Genomic DNA, 22,039 nt, shown 5'->3' with positions numbered 1-22,039 from the left:
GCTGCAGTGCCTGTGGGGCTGGGAAGGTAGCGGCGCACAGATTGTGACAGCTTCGGGTCATGATTGGATTTGGCCTGAGAGTAGTAGTTTTTAAATAACTACTCTACAGCGCCCGACTCACCTATCTTACTATGTGTGCCTCAGCCTTGCCCAGTGCCAGACCACGGAAGTGTGTGGAGTCAGCTGACTGTTGACTCCTAATTTTAATTATGCAATGCAGCTGAGAAGGCTCTCAGTCTTCTCAGCTGCTGTGCATTAATTAAAATTACGAATTTTGCGTTGTTGAGGGCCTCACATCACCAATCCTTTTTTTTTCTCACCATTCCTTGTATTTTAGTTCTATATTTTACCTTGTGTAAATTCAGAACTAGAAAAACCAAAAAACAAACCTCAACTGGGTGAGCTATGCACAAATTAATGGAATTGAAAACCCTCTTTCAAATAGAAGAGGTGCAACATCTTTAGGTGCCATTCAAGCTTCCTTGCATAAAACAGCGGTATTATGAGCAGTAGGCGCACCAGCTTCCTTGAGGGAAGTATCACAATTTTGTAGCGTGCACTAATAATCCTTGTGCACACAAATAATCTATAGCATGGGAGCAGCTCCATGTTGCTCTCTCTCACCTGAGTGCTTCTCTTCCTCTCTCCCACGCTCCGTGTTGTTCTCATTCGTTTGTTTGCTCCTTCGGATCCCACAGTATTCCTCTTCCTTGTGTGCTGCTTTTCCCCTCCCCATCTCATTCCTCCCAGAACTGCATCTCCAATTCCCCCACCACTCAGCCCTATGTTTTTTAAATATTTGTTTTTTTATGTTATACTTTACCGATTCCTTTTCTTAAAAAAAAAAAGAGGCAATTGCGTCAATTTGGAAGCGTGCATGCATGGTCATGCACAAGGCGCTTGCATAATGACACATATATTACATCACATATGCGCTGTCGCACCTTTTCTTTTCTCTTTGTTGCTGTAAAGAGTACAGCACAATGGATTGGTAGAGACAATAGTCCTCAAAGACAAGACCTATTGAATTTGATTGAACCCTAGACGGGGATCCTGGGGGCCCAGTGGGCATAGCTGGCTGAGGTAGGAATAAAGTTGTTTTTCTGCCGCCCACCCTGCAACACTACTAAAGGCTGAGATGAGAATGTTGTTGGGGCCTCGCATCCTGTTTGGGCCGGGTCCCAAGTGGGACAGAGAGGCACTGGAGTCCACACTGTGAAGGTCTGCATCTGCGCATCATTAATAGCCAGGGACCTGGGAGGACTATGAGGGCTCACTCAAAAGCCTGACTATGGCAATCGGTTGTTAATTGGCTTTTCTGTCGATCCGTCAGGCAACACATTAATGAGTCCAACCAGGCTCAGGCAGCGCAGTCCTATGGCTTCCTGCCTCAGCCTGTGCTCCTGTCGAACCCAGGTGTATGTCTATTTTATGTGCACAGAACTTAATAAAGTACTGCCTCTGAAAAACGTGTTTAATATCATGGTTACGCATTCGTTTAACAGTATGATCTGGTTATAAGGGCTCAAGTGCTCTTCAATTTCTGGTGCTTTTCAGAAGTTTTAAAACCTTGTAAGGGTTTCTTGTTGCTCAAATGGTTGTAATTTCTGATATTTATATGATTCCCTCGGCGTCTTTGCTTAATTGTGCTCACAAGAAAGTGTCACAAATGTCACACATAGCAATCTGAAACCTTGGCAGCTATGCATCTTCCCAGTCCCCATGATCCTCTATTTTCCGTCCAAGTAGTGATCATTACCATGTCGTCTACTTCATGGCCTGCAGCATGTGTTCGCTGGTCCAGAGGCCAGCAGATCCACTCTTCATCAAATCCCGGGGGCTCCATTACTCTGCCATTCAAAGGCGACCTGGCTAGATTTTATGGTTAGTGCGAGCCGGGGGGTCGGAGACTCCCTCGGATCAGGGATGTGCACTGTGATGTTTGCAGCACTTGTCTTTATCCAACATGTACCCATAAATTGTATACCCACAAACCAACTATCATACTCCAACACGCAAAATCAAATAAACCCAAATGCAAAGAAATTGTCTAATACTTGGAAAGCAGCAATGCCACAAACCTTTAAATACATGAAACTTAAAAGTTAAGGCATTCCCTCATTGTGATATTTAAACAGTGGCCCTATCACGTATCCTTCCCCCCAGAAAGACTGACTTCTGTGCACCCGTTACTGGTCGAGCTATTTTTAAGACCTAATTAGCAGCAACAAAGGAGGAATAATATAAATTTTGTGGAAGCCTCATCCAGTGGAAAAAATATGAAAAAGAAAGAATACTTCTATTTCTGTGAAAATTGGAGCCAGGCCTATAGCTGGAGCGCGCTGACAGGCCGCCGCCTGCCCTGTAGGAGCCCGCCTCTGCCGACTGCCTTCTTGTCCTGTAGGAGGCCGCCTCTGCCTGTAACTTGTACCCTGTAGGAGGTCACCTCTGCCTGTAACATGCCTGTGTAACGTGCACTGGCAATGCCTGGGAAATCTTGGCTCTATATGAAAATAGACATAGATTTGAGTGAGTCACGCCAGCATGCGGGAAACTGAAGGGACGGGTTGATATTTATTTCACATTTTATTCTTTATTTTAGGTTTTGTTTTTAAATAAAGGATCTGACCCAAGGGGCACGGACACTGAATATAGCAAGGGGAGGCCAAGAGGAATGGGTTATTATGGCACACAACTGGCGTTTCAACTGCACGGGCCTGTGACCTACTTTTTCAAGTCCCTGCCAGCCTTTTCAAAGTCCAGCCTCTACCACAACAAGCCTGACAGTCAGAGGAACTAGCCTAGCTGACTTCATTTTTATCCCACTGGGTAATATAGTTCCGCATTTAGCGTGTCCCTTTAAAGTTGAAGCATTTAAGTAGTGAGTCCGCCTTTCAACTGTATGAAGTCAACTGACTAACAGTGATTACGGAAATATTAACTCCATTTGTTGAAATGTGTTAAAATGATGCCACATTATGTTACCTAGGATTCCAATAGAACATAGTTATCACCAGTGGGGTATCATGGCACTTAAACTCTCTGGATGTGGTAATTGTGTTTCAGAATCGGTTTCTTCGGTGGTTTTGCTTGAACAGTGTTTTTCTGTGTTGTAAACTGGAGACAATTTTGTTTATATTGTGTTTGGACCAGCATCAAAATGTGTGCAAATTTATTTGCCCCTTTTTTTTTTTTTCTTTTGCAACTTGCTAGATTTTCTGTAAAACTGCCTTATGGTGTTTGTTGATTTATCAGAGATTATTTTGCACCCACAGTCACTGTTTATCACAACCATTTTAAGAGTCCTCTAGAACTGAAATGTCATTAACTGCCCATGTTCTGTCTCAACTGGCACTCCCAGCTATGGAAGTGCAGTGTAATCCAGCTCCTACCTCCCCTCTCAAAACAACTGGAACGGAAATGTATTTAACTGCTTGCAATACTTGGCCTGTATCTATGTCTAATCTACCAGGACTGAGATGCAACTAAACTGCAAGTAACCTGCCAGAACGGCCCATGTTCTCTGGTCACACTCGCCCCCTCTCTCTCCCTTTCTCTCTCTCCCTCTCTTGCTCCCTCCCTCTCTCTCTCTCCCTCTCTATTCCTCTATTCCTCGCTCTCACTCCATCACACACTCTTTTTATCCCTCTCAATCTCTCTATTCCTATCCCCCTCTCAGTCTCTCTCCCCTCTCTCTCCCTCCCTCTCTCCCCCCTCTCTCCCTCTATCCCCATATCTGTCAGTTCCTCTCTCACTCTCTATCCCTTTCTCTCTATCCTTTTCTCTCTCTATCCCTCTCTTTTCTATCCCTGCATTTCTCTCCCCCCTCTCTCTCCCTCTCCCTCCCCTCCCTCCCCTCTCTATCTCTATTCTCTACTGTCTCTCTCTGTCCCTCCCTCCCACTCTTTCTTTCTCTCTCTCCCTCTCTCACTTTCTTGCTCCCTCCCTCTCTCTCTATTTCTCTATCCCTCGCTCTCGCTCCCTCACACACTGTCTATTTATCCCTCTCACTCTCTCTATACCAATCCCTCTCTCACTCTCTCCTCCTCTCTCTCCCTCCCTCTATCCCCCTCTCCCCCTCCCTATCCCCACATCTCTCTTGGATCCTCTCTCACTCTCTATCCCTTTCTCTCTATCCCTCTTTCTATCCCTCCCTCTCTCTCTCTTTTCTATCCCTGTATTTCTCACCACCTCTCTCTCCCTCTCCTCCCTTTCTCCACTCTCTCTATCTCTATCTCTATTGTAGGAGAGTAGGGTCTGCTTCCTATGGTCACCCCAACTTTTTGCTCCACTCGTTTTCGACTTTAGTGTGGCTGTGGCCTGCTAATCAGACCCGCAGCCCAGCTGTGCTCTCTCTAAATTAATACCATGGACTTTAGGGACATGCCACATTGGATATTGGGTCAACCTTGTGAGTCCCTGTACAGTGTACCCTAGCTACCTAGGGCATAGGTGCACCCAAGGTCTACCAGGGGCTGCAGCATGTATTATGCCACCCCTGGCTGGCCTTCCTAAATTGACAGAACTGGCTGATCACTCAGCTGGGGCAAGGTGGTGTAATCACCCTTTGCTTAGATATAGTATACCTATATCTGACTTCTATATAGACACACAGTAACCTGTAAGTCACTCCTATGGCAGGCCTTAACAATCCTGGAGGCAGAGTGCTTGGTTTTATGTGAGAGGGTGCCCTAGCATGAGCTGAGCCCCTCTGCAGCTTGCGGAACCATGTCCTTATAGCTGTTCTATGATATCGCCATACCATATACCCTTAAGTGCATTATAATCCTCGCGGTTATTGCTAACTTTGGTTTGGCTTTAACGAAACATGTTGTGTAAGGTGTCATACGCTTTGGAATACTACCCCCTCGCCAGTTCTGGCGACGGGGGTATCATTCCACCCTTTTAGAGGGAGAAGACATGTTGTAACTACTGTACCTGGTTAAAGTTAACCAGAGCCTCAGCATCACAAAATGGATGCTGCTGCCACAGACACGAGTCTGACCTCCTGCAGCTGGGAGCCCTTCCAGCGAGGGAGGCCTGGACAATAGGTTTCCTGTCAGGGGAGGTGCTTGCACCTCCCCATACAGCCATTAGTGTATTGGGGCAGGGTGGGTTGAATGAAATGAGACACTGCCTGGGGCACACCAGGTGCCCCATGCATAGCCCGGTTCAAACCAGTTGCTGGGGCACTTTCATGCTCGACATTTCATTTTTAGTGTTCTCTGTAGGAATGTCTGTGATTTATGACTGGGTATCCTGGTGCTCTACAAGGTAATCATTTACTATGCTTTAAAAGTTATTACAATCTAATATATAATGAGAAATGTGTTGAAAAATGCTTTGTTTTGGCCTGTCTCCCAAATTTTCTTGGGGGGAGAAGTTCAACTCCCCAAACTCCTCCTAGCAGTGGTTGCTCACTGCGCTTGCTCGCTACCCACTGTGTGGGGGCTGGTCTCACTTTGTTCTCTCTGATTCACTACTTGCGTCTATTTTTGGTGCTTTCTGAAAGAATGTCCTATGGGTACATATGACTGGGTGGGTAACCTGATGTTCTTTAAGGTCATCATCTACTATTTTCTGTGCTTTAAAAGTTGATACAATTTGAATATGTAATCAAAAATGTGCTGTAAAATTCACCATTTTGGTCTTTCGTTTTCCAAAATTTTCTTGGGGGGAAAAGCCCCACAAACCCCCCTAGTGGCGGTCGGGCTCGCTCGCTGCGCTCGCTCGCTGCGCGCCGGACGGGGGCTGGTCTGGCAAAATTTGCCAGGGCTGCTTTCAGTTCCCAGTCCGGCCCTGGTGGGCGGTGAATGACAAGCATGGGAACTCATGAGAACCGGCTGATGGAAAATGTAGTTCCTCATGATAGCACCAGCTGGAAGTTTTTAAATGCACACACACAATCTTTTGGTAACAATGTCAAAACGTAAATTGTAAGCAATTCATAAAAAGCAAGCAAGCAGCAAGTAAATCTAGCAAGAAGCAACAGTCAACCAAGGATTAGCGGTAGGGGCTGCCAGGAGGTTCCGAAACCGATGGATGGCAGTGAAGGCAGAACAAGCACAAGAGCTTGTAAAAACAACCCCACAATAAGCTCATCCCCAAAACGACTTTATTTAGACACTAAAGACAATGAGACATGGACAGAGCAAGACAAACAAGCTTTAAGTAGTGTGGCGTACAGAGCTGCTGACTTTGGTACTCTGGAACCGTGTTCAAGTCTCGGCGAAGTCTCTCCCCTAAAAGAAAAAAACATGTGGACTAATGACAATGTCAACAGACATCTGTATTTCTTACATCTGCATTATAGTTGGTTTAGTTTACTTATTTTCATCATTTGTATTATGATGACGATTATGCCTAGTATTTTGCGACACAGAGGGAGCAGAATTAACAAGCTTCACTTATGTGGCGTAACATACAGATGCCGCCTTTGGTACTGGGGAACCGGGTTCGAGTCTCTGCATCTGCTTTTCTCTAAAAAAAATGCAGATTATAACAAATAATCTTGAACCGCACGCGCTAATGCAAGAAAAGCCACATGTGCTACAACAGCATTTAAATGTTGAAACTTGTCCCAGCTCACCTAGTCCCAGTGTTGCTTGCCAAAACACCACATTCCTAAAACATGGACAACGGGCGGGAGGGTGGGGGGAGGGGAGAAGAAGGCACAGACAGCTGGAGTGCGGGTGGGGGAGGGGATGAAAAGGCACATACAAGAGGAGGGAGGAGGGAGTAGAGAAGGCAGTAGGAGAACCTCTTTAAGGAAAATAGTGCTCACAGTCTAAATAACACGTACCGTGTAAGTAAAGGGGCCATTAGCCATTGGAGTATACAAATGACGACACAGCCGTAATTAGGAGAGACTAACAAGACTATAAATTAATCCGAAGGCAGCATTTACGAAGGACAAAGACATAAACCAATGAAAAATATGGGTGAGGGAGTGGGCAAAGATTCCCTCATGTACTGAACTACAGCAGATCTTCACCAAAGTAGCTCTTGTGTGTTGACTCTGGGCTCAACCTAAAAAGGAAGCAGCACAACTTTCTAAGAAACATATTGATACATCTATGGATTCTCCTAAAAACGAGACTTGGGTGATAGTGCTTCTAGACAGCGCAGCAGAAGTCATAATACTGCAGCAGGCACTTCAGAGGTTTCTGTTGGTAAGTCCAACGATATGTTCATGTCAGTTGAGACTTGAGATAAGCCTTTCAATCCTACCATTTGGGTTTATGATTTAGAAATATAAATTGATGTGAATAGACCACTCACTATTAAAGCAGTCTTCGGGGTGAATTTATCTGAAGATTCTGACATCATATTCGTTGAGGAAGACAGGCTTCCAGTCTGTATTAGTGAATAACACAGGGGAGAAATAAATAAGCGTAGCTTTTTGTGCCATACTACCTGAAGACATCAGAGACATTTACAGCATTGAATACACTGTGAGACAGACTCCAGCCTTAAACAGAAACCAAGCAGTGTGGGATAAATATTCTATTTCACATGTTATTCCCTTAAGTATTGAACCTCAAGCACAAGCTCAGTACCTTCTAAAACCAGAAGCAAAGCCATATTAGATCAGTTGCACTATACTTAGTGAGTGAAGTACTTGTTTGACTTGATTTCGCACACATTTTCAGCAAAACAGTGGATGAACAGACACTTTGATATCTTGCATGCTCAGAAATGGAATAACTCATAGATAAAATATTTACAAACTAGGGACAGTAAGTCAAACCTAGTTTTTCGTTGCATTCTTAGCTATTACAGTTATTCCTAGGTGACCTAAAATGAGGGACTGATTGTTCCTATAACAAGCACATCTCACTTGTATTCTCAAGCTGAAGCACATTATGCTTCAATTGAAAAGTTCTTGCAGCTGTGCAAATGGCTATTTTGATGCAGGGAATACCCATGATTAGAGTTTCTTCTGTACTGGCATTAGAGGCAGCCACTAAAGCAAGCATTCCTAATGATCGCATCGTACACCCAAGGTGGATGCAGTGGGCATCTTCTTTACGTGTATTTCAGTATGATCCCACTCTTCCTGCACAGGCATTTCTACAACTGGAATAAAATGTCACTCCAGCTCCAAAAGCGTTGCCCATTGTGTCTTATCAAAGCATATTCTACACAGATGGCTCAGCTCAACCAGTGGCATGAATAAAATATAAGTACTCCACAGCAGTGCAAGGTGTAGGGAAAGATGTTGAATCTGTCCACAGCAAAAGTACCTTTACTCTGCTTAATAATTGGCAATCACAAATGAATAATTCCTGAGTCTGATATGCATACAAATATTCCAGAATGGAACATTTACTTCCACTCAGCTCCCAACTTGGTGGGTCATTATCATAACGGGCGCCAATTCCCACTGCCCGCCTACCATTCCGGAAAGACCGTCTGGCAGTTTTCCGCTAGTCGGACAGGTGACTGGGCGGAAAAGGGCTCAGATATGGTGGCGGTTTCTGCAAGACATCGCCATCCATATCATGATGTGTGGCAGGCAGGGCTTTCCATGGCAGAGACACTGCCATGGAAATCCAGACAGAGAACACTTTCAGGGGCCCGTTGCGGCCCCCCCATGATGTCAGAGGGGTGGGGGATGCACATCAATCAATCAATCATATCATTTGTAAAGCGCACTACTCACCCATGGGGGTCTCAAGGCGCTGGGGTGGGTAATGCTGCTACTGCTCGAAAAGCCAGGTCTTGAGGAGTTTTCTGAAGGTCAGCAGGTCTTGGGTCTGCCGTAGGTAGATGGGGTGGGTGTTCCAGGTCTTGGCGGAGAGGTGGGAGAACGATCTGCCACCTGAGGTTGCTCTTCGGAAGCGGGGGACTGTAGTGAGGGCGAGGTCGGCAGAGAGGAGCTGGCGGTGGGGGTGTAGAAGCTGAGTCGTCTCTTGAGGTACGTTGGTCCGGTGTTGTGGAGTGCCTTGTGTGCATGGGTGAGGAGCTTGAAGGTTATCCTCTTGTTGACCGGGAGCCAGTGCAGGTCTCTCAGGTGGGGTGTGATGTGGCTGCGGTGAGGGATATCGAGGATCAGGCGTGCAGAGGCGTTCTGGATGCGTTGGAGCCATCTCAGGAGTTTGGCCGAGGCTCCTGCGTAGAGGGCGTTTCCATAGTCCAACCTGCTGCTGACAAGGACCTGGGTGACTGTTCTTCTCGTTTCAGTGGGGATCCACTTGTAGATCCTACGGAGCATGCGGAGGGTGTTGAAGCAGGAGGAGGAGACAGCGTTGACCTGTTTAGTCATGGAGAGGGTGGAGTCGAGTATGACCCCTAGGTTGCCTGCGTGGTCGGTGGGTGTTGGAGCAGTACACCCCCTGCATTTGCGTGCACAACATGCCTTTTTTACATTGTGGCGGGTGCTTCTGAAAACACCGCCCGCCCAATGTAAAAAATGCGGGATGCACCCGCCAGTGTGGCGGGCGCATCCTAATCTGAATCATGGGACCACCGCACATATGGAGGGTGGTCCCTTTTGCCATTACGGTGGCAGGCGGACATGTGCCATTTGTTTCCAATAACTCTGGTCCTAAAGCTAACTGCCCTGATCCTTGATACAGCAGACATACGCATGTAATAATAATCATATACAGTGTGGGCAGTCTGTGCTAACGCAGGTTAGCATAGTCAAGTACTTCAGCTGTGAAAGGACACTTAAATCGCAATCAAAGAAAACATGGATTTCTCTCAAGTCCTTCTTGGACCAGATCTAACTTGAAATAAATGATTCATAGTGACAGGAATATATGCCATTTATAATGAATTAAACAAATACAATAAGAAGCTGCAGAGAGAATTATGCAAATGTATCAGGAAATCCTGCAAACAGTTTTTATTGACAATGGCATACATACACTCTCTAAGGGAGTATACTCATCAAACCATATCCTGCCCTCAGTCTTACACCTCCTTAAAGGAGACTTGAGTCAGTTACAAAGGAGCTATTGTACAATTAATCTGGGCTTTACAAACACTTTAGTCAGATTTTATGACCTGGCCTTTCTAAATGAAACTGCTATTTTTGAACCTTATAATTTGGCCTTGCCACATAAGAAAATGTCTAAAAATGAATCCACCTATACTTTGCTGATTATCGAAAAAGTGGCATAAGCATTATTTTCAGTTAGCACCCATTCAACTACCTGGCTAATGCATTGTATTTGTTCGAAAGTTTTTTATTAGTAGGAGTAGGTAGGTACGTACCACTAGTAATAAGACCACAATCACAAAATACCATCTAGTCAAGGTCAAATTAATTATTCCCTTGCTCAACCCTTGGTAGCTGGCTGCAAGCAGGCAGGCTTAAATTAGGAGACAGGTGTGTGAACCATTTAAAAAACATAAATTCATTAAATAGGTAAGACATAAGACACAATAAAAATGTAACACCAATTTATACACATAGGAAATATATTTATGATTAAAATGACACAAAAATGACAAAAATCCAATGTTGGCAATCAGAGGTATACTTTTTGAAAGAATAAACACCTTCTAGTGCCGAAAAGCCGAAACTGCCACTTTGGGACATCTAGCCATGCTTGACCGGGACAAAGTCAAAGTTTCAGGATGACAGCGATGGAGCAGGTCAAATACACTTAGCAGTAGGGCCCAGTAACATTTCTGTCTTCTGACTTAGTCACTTTATTGGAGCTTTTTCTCTAAACTTTGAGTGAGGCTCCTTGTAAGCTGGCTTTGGGATCGAGAACGGTGGCTTGGGTAAGCGCGATGCCCCTGTGAAGTCCTGGAAGTCAAGTTAATGATAAAAAGCTCTGAAGCTTCAGCGGAGCAAATCTGAATCTCCAGCCGGGTCGCAGTTCAAAATCACCAGTTTGACTCTCGTCGATGGGTTGGTCACCTTTTGACAAGAATTCTCCAAATCTTCTCAGACTTCTAGATCTTCTTCCAGAAGGTCCGTCTGAGGTTCCAAAGTGTCCAAAACAACGATCCAAGGTTCCAGAAGCTCTGAGTTGCTTCTTGGGATGTCAGGACTATGTCTACCATTATGCACCTTGCCAAATCCTTTAAAGTCCAGCTGAAGGTGGTCAGCTGGTTTCTTCTTGCTGGGGATGATGCAGGTGGAGCTCTTTTAACCTGTTGCTTTCAGGGAGTCCACTCCTTCGCTTTTCACAGCAAGGCGTAATCCTTAGGGCTGTAGGTCCAAAGTATGCAGCAAGTGCAGTAATTCAGAGTTCAATCATTTTGGCCGGGATTCCAGCAGGGCAATCCTTCATTTTCTTGTAGTTGCAGGCAGGTATCTGAGTTGCTAGGAATCTCTCCCATATGTATCCAGTGTTCTTGGGTGACAAGCAGGGGGGCCACCCTTGACCAATATAGTGCAGGGTGCCACCACCATGTGTGTAACTTCCTCCAAAGTGTGGCATATATTTGTCCCAGAAGGCACCATTCCCTTAAAATTCAAAATGGAGATACTCTCTCCTGAAGGTTGGCTACTTTTCCCTAACACTCGCCTTCCAGCACCTCTGCTAATTCAAGTACTGGAGCTCCTGTCTGGATGGGGTGCAGCATGTGGGGTTGAGCCTGTGTCCTGTCCCATTTGTCATTCCCTCTTTGAAGATGAGTTTGACTAATCCACCCCATCTTACATTTTGTTCTGAAGCTACAGATCTCCTCCCACCAGATGTCCTTTGTCTCTTTGCAGGCCACATTACACCTCATCAGAGCAGTTTGGCTCAGCCTGTCAAAGGCTGGCCAACCAGGACAGGCTGCTGGATGGCTGGATTTTAGTACATCAGAAAAGCAAGTTCTATAAATTATTTTCTGCGATAGTTATAATAAATGTAACCATGGCAATTTCTTGGATGTATTCTTGCTATCATTTTGATAATTTGAAGTACATATTCAGCTCACCCCTATCAATAGTAATACTTTATAAAAAATATTCCTATATTAGCCTATGGAACCAATGTGCTACAATGGGTAAAATGGAATTGCCAGTTTCCCCCTCAACAGGGCACACCCAAAATAGTTTATAATGTCTCTGTTTATAGTTTCAAGGCACCCTAACCCTGAGGTATCTAGGGGAGACCTTAGGAATGACATATCTAAAAATAAGGTAGTTTAAGACTTCGGAACTAACTTTAATTGCAAAGTTGAATTTGCATATAATTTCCTTTTAAAAGCAGCTTGCAACGCAGGGCTGCCTTTAAAATGTTAGCAGGCTACATAGCAGTGCACACTTAAATGCATTAAATCTGCTGGCCCTCCAAACCTATATGCCCTATGATATACCAGGAGCTAACAGGTAGGTTGTCATACCAATTATAATTACACTTAATTACCATATACCTTTCACACAGAGCACTGGCCCCGGGTCTATTTAGCAGACCCAAGGGCACAATCAGAGTCAGGTACCACCAGTATCAAACAATGGGGGTAATCAATGCTAAAAGGATAACTTTCTCACAGTATTATTTCTCTAAAAATCACACCATTTAACCTTTACTACTGCCATAAGTACAAATCACTATGCAGGCATAAAACAATATACATTTCACATCTGTTCCATTCGTGGAAGTTTCCTTTCGCTTACAAATGCTTCAATGAAGATGACCCTGTGTTCTTTAGCACAGCCAGATTTAGAAGTCTGTTAGGTCATTCTCTTCTGTGTGATACCATTTCCTTGCATGGAATATTTAGCACTATGATGCCAGGGGTAAGTTTAATTTTACAAGTCACTCCTACTACTTCCATCCCCACCCTACTATTCCTATTTGATCCTAACTGATGTTACTTTTTATAGCATGAAAACAGACTAACTATATTTGGTTGTGGTTACTAAAACAATACAGTATTGTGGGAGGAACATGTACCCACCACCTCAAAATGTAATCCAAAATGTCCCTTAGCCTAGTTTTATATAAGAAGCATGTTTTTTCTCCAAAATGAGCAAATTAATCACAGTGCTACTTCAAAAAAAGATCCCTTTGCCTTCTGCAGCAGAAACGTACAACCTGCAGACAGCTAGAACTGCTTTGCGACTCAGCGGCTGTTACAGAGATAATACCCTACTCACTTTGCTGATATCGTGCATACAATTTTTAATTCAGAAGTAAAACCGGTGTTCTGGTGTATAAACTGCCCAGCTGAAATTATATTGGATCTACATCTAAAACAACCGTCAGTAGCTTTCCTTGACGTGAAAATGTTGCTGCTACCATTGCAATCACACCAGAGTCAATGCAGAGCAATGCATCTGCACATAGTACAAAAGGTAACTATGATGAGTCAACTCCATCAATGACACTCTTTGAAGAGTTGAGCGATGACTAGCTTGACTTGCTGTTAATGTTCGAGCCTCCAAATGCAGCACTCTCATCATCACTTAGGGGCAGATTTATGTTAACTGGCGCATCCCCAGGGATGCGCCAGTTAACATGCGCCACGGTGCGCCACTGCTACGCCACCCATGGTGCGCCGCATTTATGATGCGGCGCACCATGGTGCAAGGAAGTGAGGATGCGTGACGCATCTCTCGACGTACGGGCGACGCATTGCAGGAGTCATGTCGCAAGTGCGACATGACTCCTGCAATGCACAGGAGCCACCTATTCTATGCATTGTGCGTCACCCTTACGCCTGCTTCAAGCAGGCGTAAGGAAGTGACGTAGAAAGTGACTGAGTGAAATCTCATAGATATCACTCAGCCACTTTTAGGAGGCGTTCCTGCGCAGGAACGCCCCCCCTGCGCAGAAACGCCTCCTCATGGCGCAGGGCTTTCCAACGTGACGCATCTCTTAGATGCGTCACGTTGTAAATAGGGCGCATTGTTTGCGCCGCCGTTGCGTCACATTTAGTGACGCAATTGCGGCGCAAGGAGGCGCAAGGCCTTCATAAATCTGCCCCTTAGTGCATTGGAATTGCAACCATTTGCTGCTCCATCTAATGTGCGAGCTAACAAGAAGAAGCATGCATTGATTGGTTTTCTCCATGACAACACCAATGCTGCATGTAAATCTGTGACATGTCTTCGAACGAGGATTATAAAGCGACATATGATTTGATTGGAACATAAACAGGATTCTAAGGAAGGAAGCTGAAGATTTTTCAATGGACGGTGTTTATTATTGTTTTTCTTTCTTTTTTGAGCAGCATAATTTAAATTGGTATATTCAGTATCATGCCTGATCTGTTTAATCACCAACATGTATCTGTCTTAACCGGCATAATGCTTTTATGATATCTTTTTAAAATGCATTTCATATATTGTAATGTTTAACATTTCATTGCTTGAAACATTGCAAGGCTTCAAGAAATGAATTCATGGACAGCTTATTGCATTTGATGGAACTTGATGCAACATCATCCTGGAACAAATGCTATGTTATCTCAATTTCAAGGTCAAACAAGAACAATGGCCAATACAGTGAAGTCTGATTTGTCGTATTTTTACCTCATTATTCAAAATAACTCATCCTGCACTAGCATCTTGATGCTCATTGGTTATACCAGACATTCCCAATGTGGTGCTGGAAATGTACGTTTTGTACCGGAAATGTCATCTTAGCATAAAATGGCACTTGACCACTCGTTAGGAGAGGTCCTTCCTCCTAGATTATTGCACAAGGTTCTGCAGTGTCACACTTTCTACTGAAAGATGATTTAAGCCTGAGTTCAGTAGAAGTTGATGCTGAGTCAACATGTGTGTGCCTTTTGCCGGGTACACAGTCTCCCTGACTACTGATAATTACAGCATTTGCCTGTACACAGGTATGCAGTTTGCTGATTCTCCCTTTCTAAACTCTCGATGCAAGGTAACCTACTCCATGCTCTCCTAGCATTGCACATCAATTAGGTTTTTAGGGTGCTCAGCTTTTAGATGTAATTTTAACCATGGTATAAATGTTAATTTTATCTTTGTCGTTTGCAACACGCATTTGTGCTGTATTTATTATATTCTGTTTGGTTGATTTTTGTTGTGCTTAGTAACAGAGTACACCTTTTGAAATAAATACCCTTTTTAATTAAAGTGTATTTATCTTAGTGCAGTTTGTTTGTGTGGTACCAAAAAGAACAACATAGGTTTGTTTCCAATGGATCCCGGTTTTGAGACTGTTAGTATCCCAAAAGCATTGACGTCACTTCAACTATGTATTGGGTGGGCTTCTGCGGGGCTACAGAAACCTGTCTTTCTCATTCAAGCATTGGTGCATTAAACTAAGTTCACTCATGTTAATTGTGAGTGTGGAAACAAACCTTGTAAACTTAAGCCAGGGACTCACTTTATGCAACATTATAGTGATACATCTGAACATATTATGCACTCAAGAATGCTGTATTAGAAAATAATCATCCTACATTTCCAAAATATATATACACTTTATACAATTGAATAGTTGTCATAAACTTTAATATCACGGTAAGCACAATTATTAATGAACTTATTATTTAAAAAATGTTGATAAAGTAATTTTTTAATCATTATCATGCTTCTAGTGAGACCAACTCTTGCATGTCAGATCATTTTTGTGCATAGCAATTAGTGCATTTAAGTTTCCAAATTCTGCTTTCCTGTGTTTACCTGTATGGTGTTCAGTGTCAATACTGATTTCATAATTGTTAATTTAGGAAAAAGAAGCGAGCAATTATCATGATGGTAACAGTGGTGGTCCTCTTCACAGTATGCTGGGCTCCATTCCATGTAGTACATATGATGAATGAATATAGTAAGTATTTGACAATCTTTTTGTCTTTTTTCCTGTTTTTCGGTTGCACAAACAGGATTGCGGGAACTGTATGGCCATTCATAATTTGCTAATATTGCCATTTATCTTATGCTAATATACACATCAACATTGATAATGTTACTGGCATGTAAAAATGTATCATCACCAAGCCAAGAAGATGATGCTAGATACTAAATCTGTCTTAATTTCTTTGAGGATACATTTTTCTTTACTTGTTAATCTGATTTTCTTGGAGCTTTAGACTAAATATAGGATATTTGTTCTTTAGACTCTGCTTTCCCATCATTCCCGATCACAACTTATTTCATTGTGGGCTGGTCTTTTTGTTAAAATTCAACCTTATAAGAGAGGATACCTTTGGAATAAACATTTGTTTTTATGAACCCCTCAATTAAAAAACAATATAAAACTGCTGAAATCAGACATGATATCAGACTGCCCGGGCATTTGAACAACGTTAAATTTGGATATCCTCAATGCTGACAAGAGTTCCACAGATAAGAATCGAAATGAGTTAGAAAAAAAAAACAAAGCATAGGTTATGAATGAATCAAGAAAATGTTCGATACTAACTCCAATAAAGCTAGCTCTAGGTGGGCTAAGGATATAGGACAGCTGGACGCCACTAAGAAGACAAGACAAGCAGGTTTTTAGTAACAACCATGGAAACTAAACAAATCACTCTTATTCAATACTTCATTGTGGTTAAGGACTTATTTTAAATGCGGAAAATTAAATCAAAAGTACCATTCTTTGTGCCAGTATGGTCATTTACATTCAATTAGGGATACTTGAAAACCTCAACGGCATCTTATTTGTTTCATAGATCTACCATAAGCAGTGAGAAGCAAAATTTGTCCATAAAAGTTTTTGAGAGGAAATGGTCGGATTGCATCAAAGTATGACTTGATTCACTATAACCATTTAGACAATTGACAATGGCAAACGCCATTTGACTATATTAAAGATCCAAAACCAAGAATTTACAAAGGGCACAGTTTGGCAATGAGACTTTTTGTCTGTACTGCATTTCTTCCCCATCACAAGCAAACTGATGACACTCTTCACTCACCTATTATGATAGTAGCAAACCCATTTACCTTGTATAATCACAATGCTGAGCTCTTGGTCATCAGTAAGGGAGCTTGAATATCCATTTTCCTCATATGTAATGAACGTTCTGGATGTTTTTCCATGGAGTCAGATAGTTTTTGATCATTCACAGATGGGAAATGAATCAGTGGGTCAACTTAATCAGTGCTAATGTGGTGGTCCAGCTGTGGGCCCTTTTAATGTCATCAGCTTTGCCTCCAGGAAATCTTCAGTGGCACTGCTTGGCATGGAAGGTAGCTACAAACAAAAGAGACAAAAAAAGAGGTGATGTGTGGTGTGAATATTTGCAAAATGAACAGTTGATGGATGGCATGCTGAACAATGTCAAACATTTACCCCAGTATAGAGATCGGGGGCCTAAGTCCATTGTTTTTTGCTCAAAATGCCATTCTAGTTTGGACCCAGCCATATGCAAATCAGTCCTGACCTTGCTCCCAATGGAAACAGTCTAGCCCAAACTGCAAGGCCAGATCCTCCATGGAAGAGAAACAAACATCCTGAGGCCATTTTGCATTGTCACCTCTTGTCAGCCAGGCTAGCTGGACTCCAGTAGCATGATGACCCACCTCTGGGCATATTCGCCACACTTAGGGTAACACATGCAAAAAGAAGAATTGATAGATGGAATGTTGAACAATGTCAAACATTTTTCAAAGATATGGCCCTAACTGTGTTGTTTTTGTTGCTCCCCATGCAATCCCAGTTTGGACCCACACATTTTAAAATCAGTCTGAACCCTACTCTCCATGGGAGCAGTCCAGTCTGAGCTGCCAGACCCTCCCTGGACCGGAAACAAGCATCCTAGGACCAGTTTCAGGGTATCACCCCTCATCAGCCTAGGGAGCTTGACTCCAGTGGCATGTCGAGCGTGGGGCCCACGTCTGGAAATCGCTGTACCACTTAGGGTGACAAATTTAAAAAATGTATTGTTGGACGGAATGCTGAACAATGTCAAGCATTCACCCCAAGCCATATGCAAATCAGTCTTGACCCTGGTCACCATGGGAACAGACCAGCCAGAACTGGCAGGCCAGGTCCTCCCTGGACCGGAAACAAGCATCCTGGGACTAGTTTTGGGGTGTGAATATTCAAGCAATAATTTTAGATTGGTTCAGTTAAAAAAACAGCTTAGACTGGTAATAGGGCTTTCATCTTGACAGTGGTTAATATCCTTTGTCAGATAGCCTCATTATCTTTCCATGAGAAAAATAATCCATTTGATATTTTAAAACTGCTTTTTAACTGCCTGAATGGAAGTGGGCAAGTGTGCTGATAGGAGAAAATTATCGCCTCTGTTATTAGTAAATTGACATGTCTTACCTACATGATATATTTTAAGGTATCCTCATTTTTATTTATGTTTGGAGGTGATCGTCCTTTTACGTTTTGCCTATTAAGATAAGGAGTACAATCAAACTAACCATATAGTTATGGTAAAGACCCAAATGTCCTAAAGAATGCAACTTTGGTTCTATTTGGTGCACAAGAATCCATGACATGAATAACTCCTGAGTCAAATGTAGCATTTTCCAGGTGAAATTTGTTGTCAATTTGTGAAGCAGGAAGTGGTTTAAATTTGCAGCCTGTTTCCAGCAGGAAAATGTGTTAGTTTAAGTCATGATGATCTTTAGATACTCAAATATTGCATTCCCCAACCAAAAGCTTATAATAGAAAATTAGGGGAAACTTTAAATAAGTGAAGAAAGGAATAATACAAATGGAATGCTGAATCCAGGAGCAACCTAAAGCATGCAAACATATGGAACAAAAGCATGGTAGCTTCATAAAGACACTTTGGTCTGATTCACAAACTGCAGTTTAAAGAACATTTTGTAGTACTACAAAACTTGTGACAAAGGGCTAGTCACAAACTACACTTTTGTAGTGATATGCACTTTTGTAGAAACCTACACTTTTATAGTAACTTAAGTCCAACACTACACATGGCCAACCACTGTGCTGCAACATCCTTCTAAATAATTGAGGCAGGGAATTGCAATAAAACCCCTATAATGTTAAATTAAATTAGATTATTTAAAATAGTTAAATATATAATTAATGTAAAAAAATATAAAATTAGTACATATTTATTATTTATATATGAATAAATAAATAACCTGTTTTTTATGTAAAACATCATGTAACATCACATTTGAATTATAAATGATTACTTACATTTTAATTAATTATATACATCACTACCAACAATTATTAATGCTCAATAAAAGTATTTGTTTTTTCAGGTGGGAATTTTTATTTAAACTTCAGATAAATAATCCAGTGTACTTTAATATAGTTGTATTAATTGCATTTTTAATTCAAAACCTTTTTTATTTAATAGTACTGTCGCATTATTCTATTTTGCCTGCATTTAAAGCAAGGATTAAAAACTTTTTTATATTAATCTACAGATTATAGTTGTGATTAAATTAACTTCACAATTCGGCGATCTCATAAAAAACAAATGTAACTAAATAAAGCAGCGTGTATTTAAACAAAGCTTCAAATAAAATTAGTCAACAGGTATCCATGAAAATATTTACCAGGGAAACAAATATTTGGCTTATGCCAAGCAGTAATGAATCAAACGGGTCTTAGCATCATCGAGCTTGCCCTTCTTGTTCTGCTCTGCAGTGAACCTTGATGACAAAGTTGGTGCAAAAGGAGTCAGTAAAATAGGTGAGCATGAACTAATCATCTGTCTTAAATTTGCCATTGATGTAAGGGACATAATCCGAAATAAGCCTCCAGTCTGCGGACCACACAAGACCCACTGCACCAACAACGCTCCATGCTCCTAGTATGGGAGCCCAGTTCTTGGCCAGCTGTAGGTAGTGGCCCCAGGAGTTTGCTGAACATTGTCTCTGTACATGGTGACCCCGCGGCTCAAAGTGACTGACTGTAAACAGGTATGCAGTTTGCTAATTCTCCCTTTTTAAACTCTAGATGCAAGTTAACCTACTCCATGCTCTCCTAGCATTGCACATCAAATTAGGTTTTTAGGGTGCTCAGCTTTTAGATGTAATTTTAACCAAGGTATAAATGTTAATTTTATCTTTGTCGTTTGCAACGCTCGATTGTCAGTCAGCCCCGACCAGGGGATAAAGATGGCTGCCGGGGACCTCCAAACTACGGGCTCCACATTTCAGCGATCTCATACAGTCAAACTTCACAAAGTTTGATCAAACTACACCCCTGCTGGGAAAAAATAGATGCTGACCAAACTGATCTGAATAACTTTCAACCAATCGCAAACATCCAGTTTCCAGCAAAGCTACTGGAGAAATGTGTAGATAACCAACTGTGCCAGCACATTGGAATCTTTGACTGCTTTTAAGATCTGGGGGACTTTAAAAAAAAAGATTGGTTCCGGAGACTTAACCGTTATACTTTGCTTTATGGAAACCTCACCTTTCCGGAAATCTTTTCAGACGCGGTCATGGCTGAATGGGCAATAAAGGGAGTTCGGGTGGCCGGGGACCTAATATTGAATGAAGGATTGTGCCAATTCAGCGATAATTAGCTTGAGTTTGGGTTGGCAAGGGGTAATTTTTTTAAATACCTGCAATTGCGCAGCTTTTTTGGTAAAAAGACTGGGGGGTTTAGTGGGTATAGTAGCAACAAAATTATAGGCATCATGATAGGCAGTACAAAGGGTACCATCAGGCAACTGTACGCAGAACTTATAGGCTTTAAGCAAGACGATTTAGCTAAGCATAAGAATAAATGGGTGGAACATGTGGGGGCGCTTGTTGAATCTTTAGAGCTAGCCTGGATGGTTTTGTGCTCTGCTGGGCTCCAGGAGCAACATTTTAAAACCGTTTTTGCTTTATATTATACTCCGACGAGACTTGCACAATGTGAGGGGCTATCAGGGATTACTTGTCCTCGGTGTCGGGCGATGACAGCAGACCTTGTGCATATGTTTGCATCCTGCCCGCGCCTGCAGGGCTTACTAGAATCTATCACAGAATTTTTTGATCGGTCGTTAGGGCTAAAAGTTACACTAACTTTTGATTTAGTTTTTATTGGAAGTTAGCAGGACAGAACAAAACGAGATGGCTTATCAAGTTATCTTCGTGGCTCTGGCCGTACTATGGATGAATATTGCCTCTGCCTGGCTTTACCCATCGCCCCCTACCTTTCATCAATTGCTTGCACGATTACTCCCCATATATACACTGGAATGAACGATCTTTGAAAGGAAGGGGAAGAAATTGAAGTTGCTTGGACACTCTATCTGGGCTCCCTTAATAAGATGGAAGGATTCATAGAAATTGATAGAAATGGCTATAAATTAGGCAAATAAGCTAAGTATGATGGTGGAGTTAACTGCACTGGCTCAGTTTAAGTGTGTTTTTGTTATAACTGGGAGTCCCCCAAGGGTCCTCAATCTCTGCAACACTTTTCAACCTTTATATGGAACGGTGGCTGAGATCCTGAATCAAGCTAAATTTATCTACAACATGTATGCAGGCAATACTTAGATTTATCTAAAATGATCCTCATTAGAAGATATTATCCCTCTTAATGAGACACTGCAGCAAACCCAAACTTGGCTAGTACAAAGTTACCTCATACTAATTTTCTAAAGACTGAATTTATACTCATCTCTGCCCCAACAGCTCCCCTCCTCTACAAAAATGACTCAGTTACTTAGATTCTCTTAACTGCAAATCCACAATTGCTGAATCAACAACCTTCCTTCATATAAAACTCAACAGAAATCTGAACATGCAAGTTTACATTAGTGCAGCCGCACGTGGTGCACTAGTTCAACTAAGTCTCCTAAGGAAAGTTAAACCAATCATCCTGGATATCACAGACAGCAGTACAATCCTTATTCATATTCTGGGTTGACTATGGAAATGTGACTCTAACACGAGTATACAAAACATGACTTGAACCACTAAAGGCAACTCTCCATGCCTCAGCAAGATTTATAACTGGATCGATGCGTTTTGACCACATCACACACTCACTCAACTTAATACAATGGCTCCCAGTCAAAGTAAGGATCCTCCTGAACACAGCATGCTTGACACACATAGTCCTGCACTACTGCACACCTGACTACCTAGCCCAAAATCGTACTTTATCAAATGAGAGTTGCTCTCTTAGAAGTGCAAATTTCCTCCTACTAGAGCCACCAAGATTCAGGACAACACTGACCGAAGTCCACGCTTTTCCCAGCTCGG

The 22,039-nt window shown here is 42.4% G+C and overlaps 1 protein-coding gene across 1 annotated transcript in view; it reads left to right on the top strand.

Annotated features, from left to right (window-relative positions):
• The window catches only part of QRFPR (pyroglutamylated RFamide peptide receptor), a 506,738-nt gene that overhangs the window by 442,499 nt on the left and 42,200 nt on the right, over positions 1-22,039 (top strand). The window contains exon 5 of the mRNA XM_078677651.1: positions 15,610-15,707. Coding sequence (XP_078533777.1) covers positions 15,610-15,707 — 98 coding nt within the window. The remainder of the gene's footprint in view (positions 1-15,609; positions 15,708-22,039) is intronic.

This window comes from Lissotriton helveticus, chromosome 2_1 (assembly GCF_964261635.1).
Source record: "Lissotriton helveticus chromosome 2_1, aLisHel1.1, whole genome shotgun sequence".
NCBI lineage: Eukaryota > Metazoa > Chordata > Amphibia > Caudata > Salamandridae > Lissotriton > Lissotriton helveticus.
The sequence above is the reverse complement of the archived record's forward strand: the minus strand, read 5'-3'. Positions and strand labels throughout refer to the sequence as shown.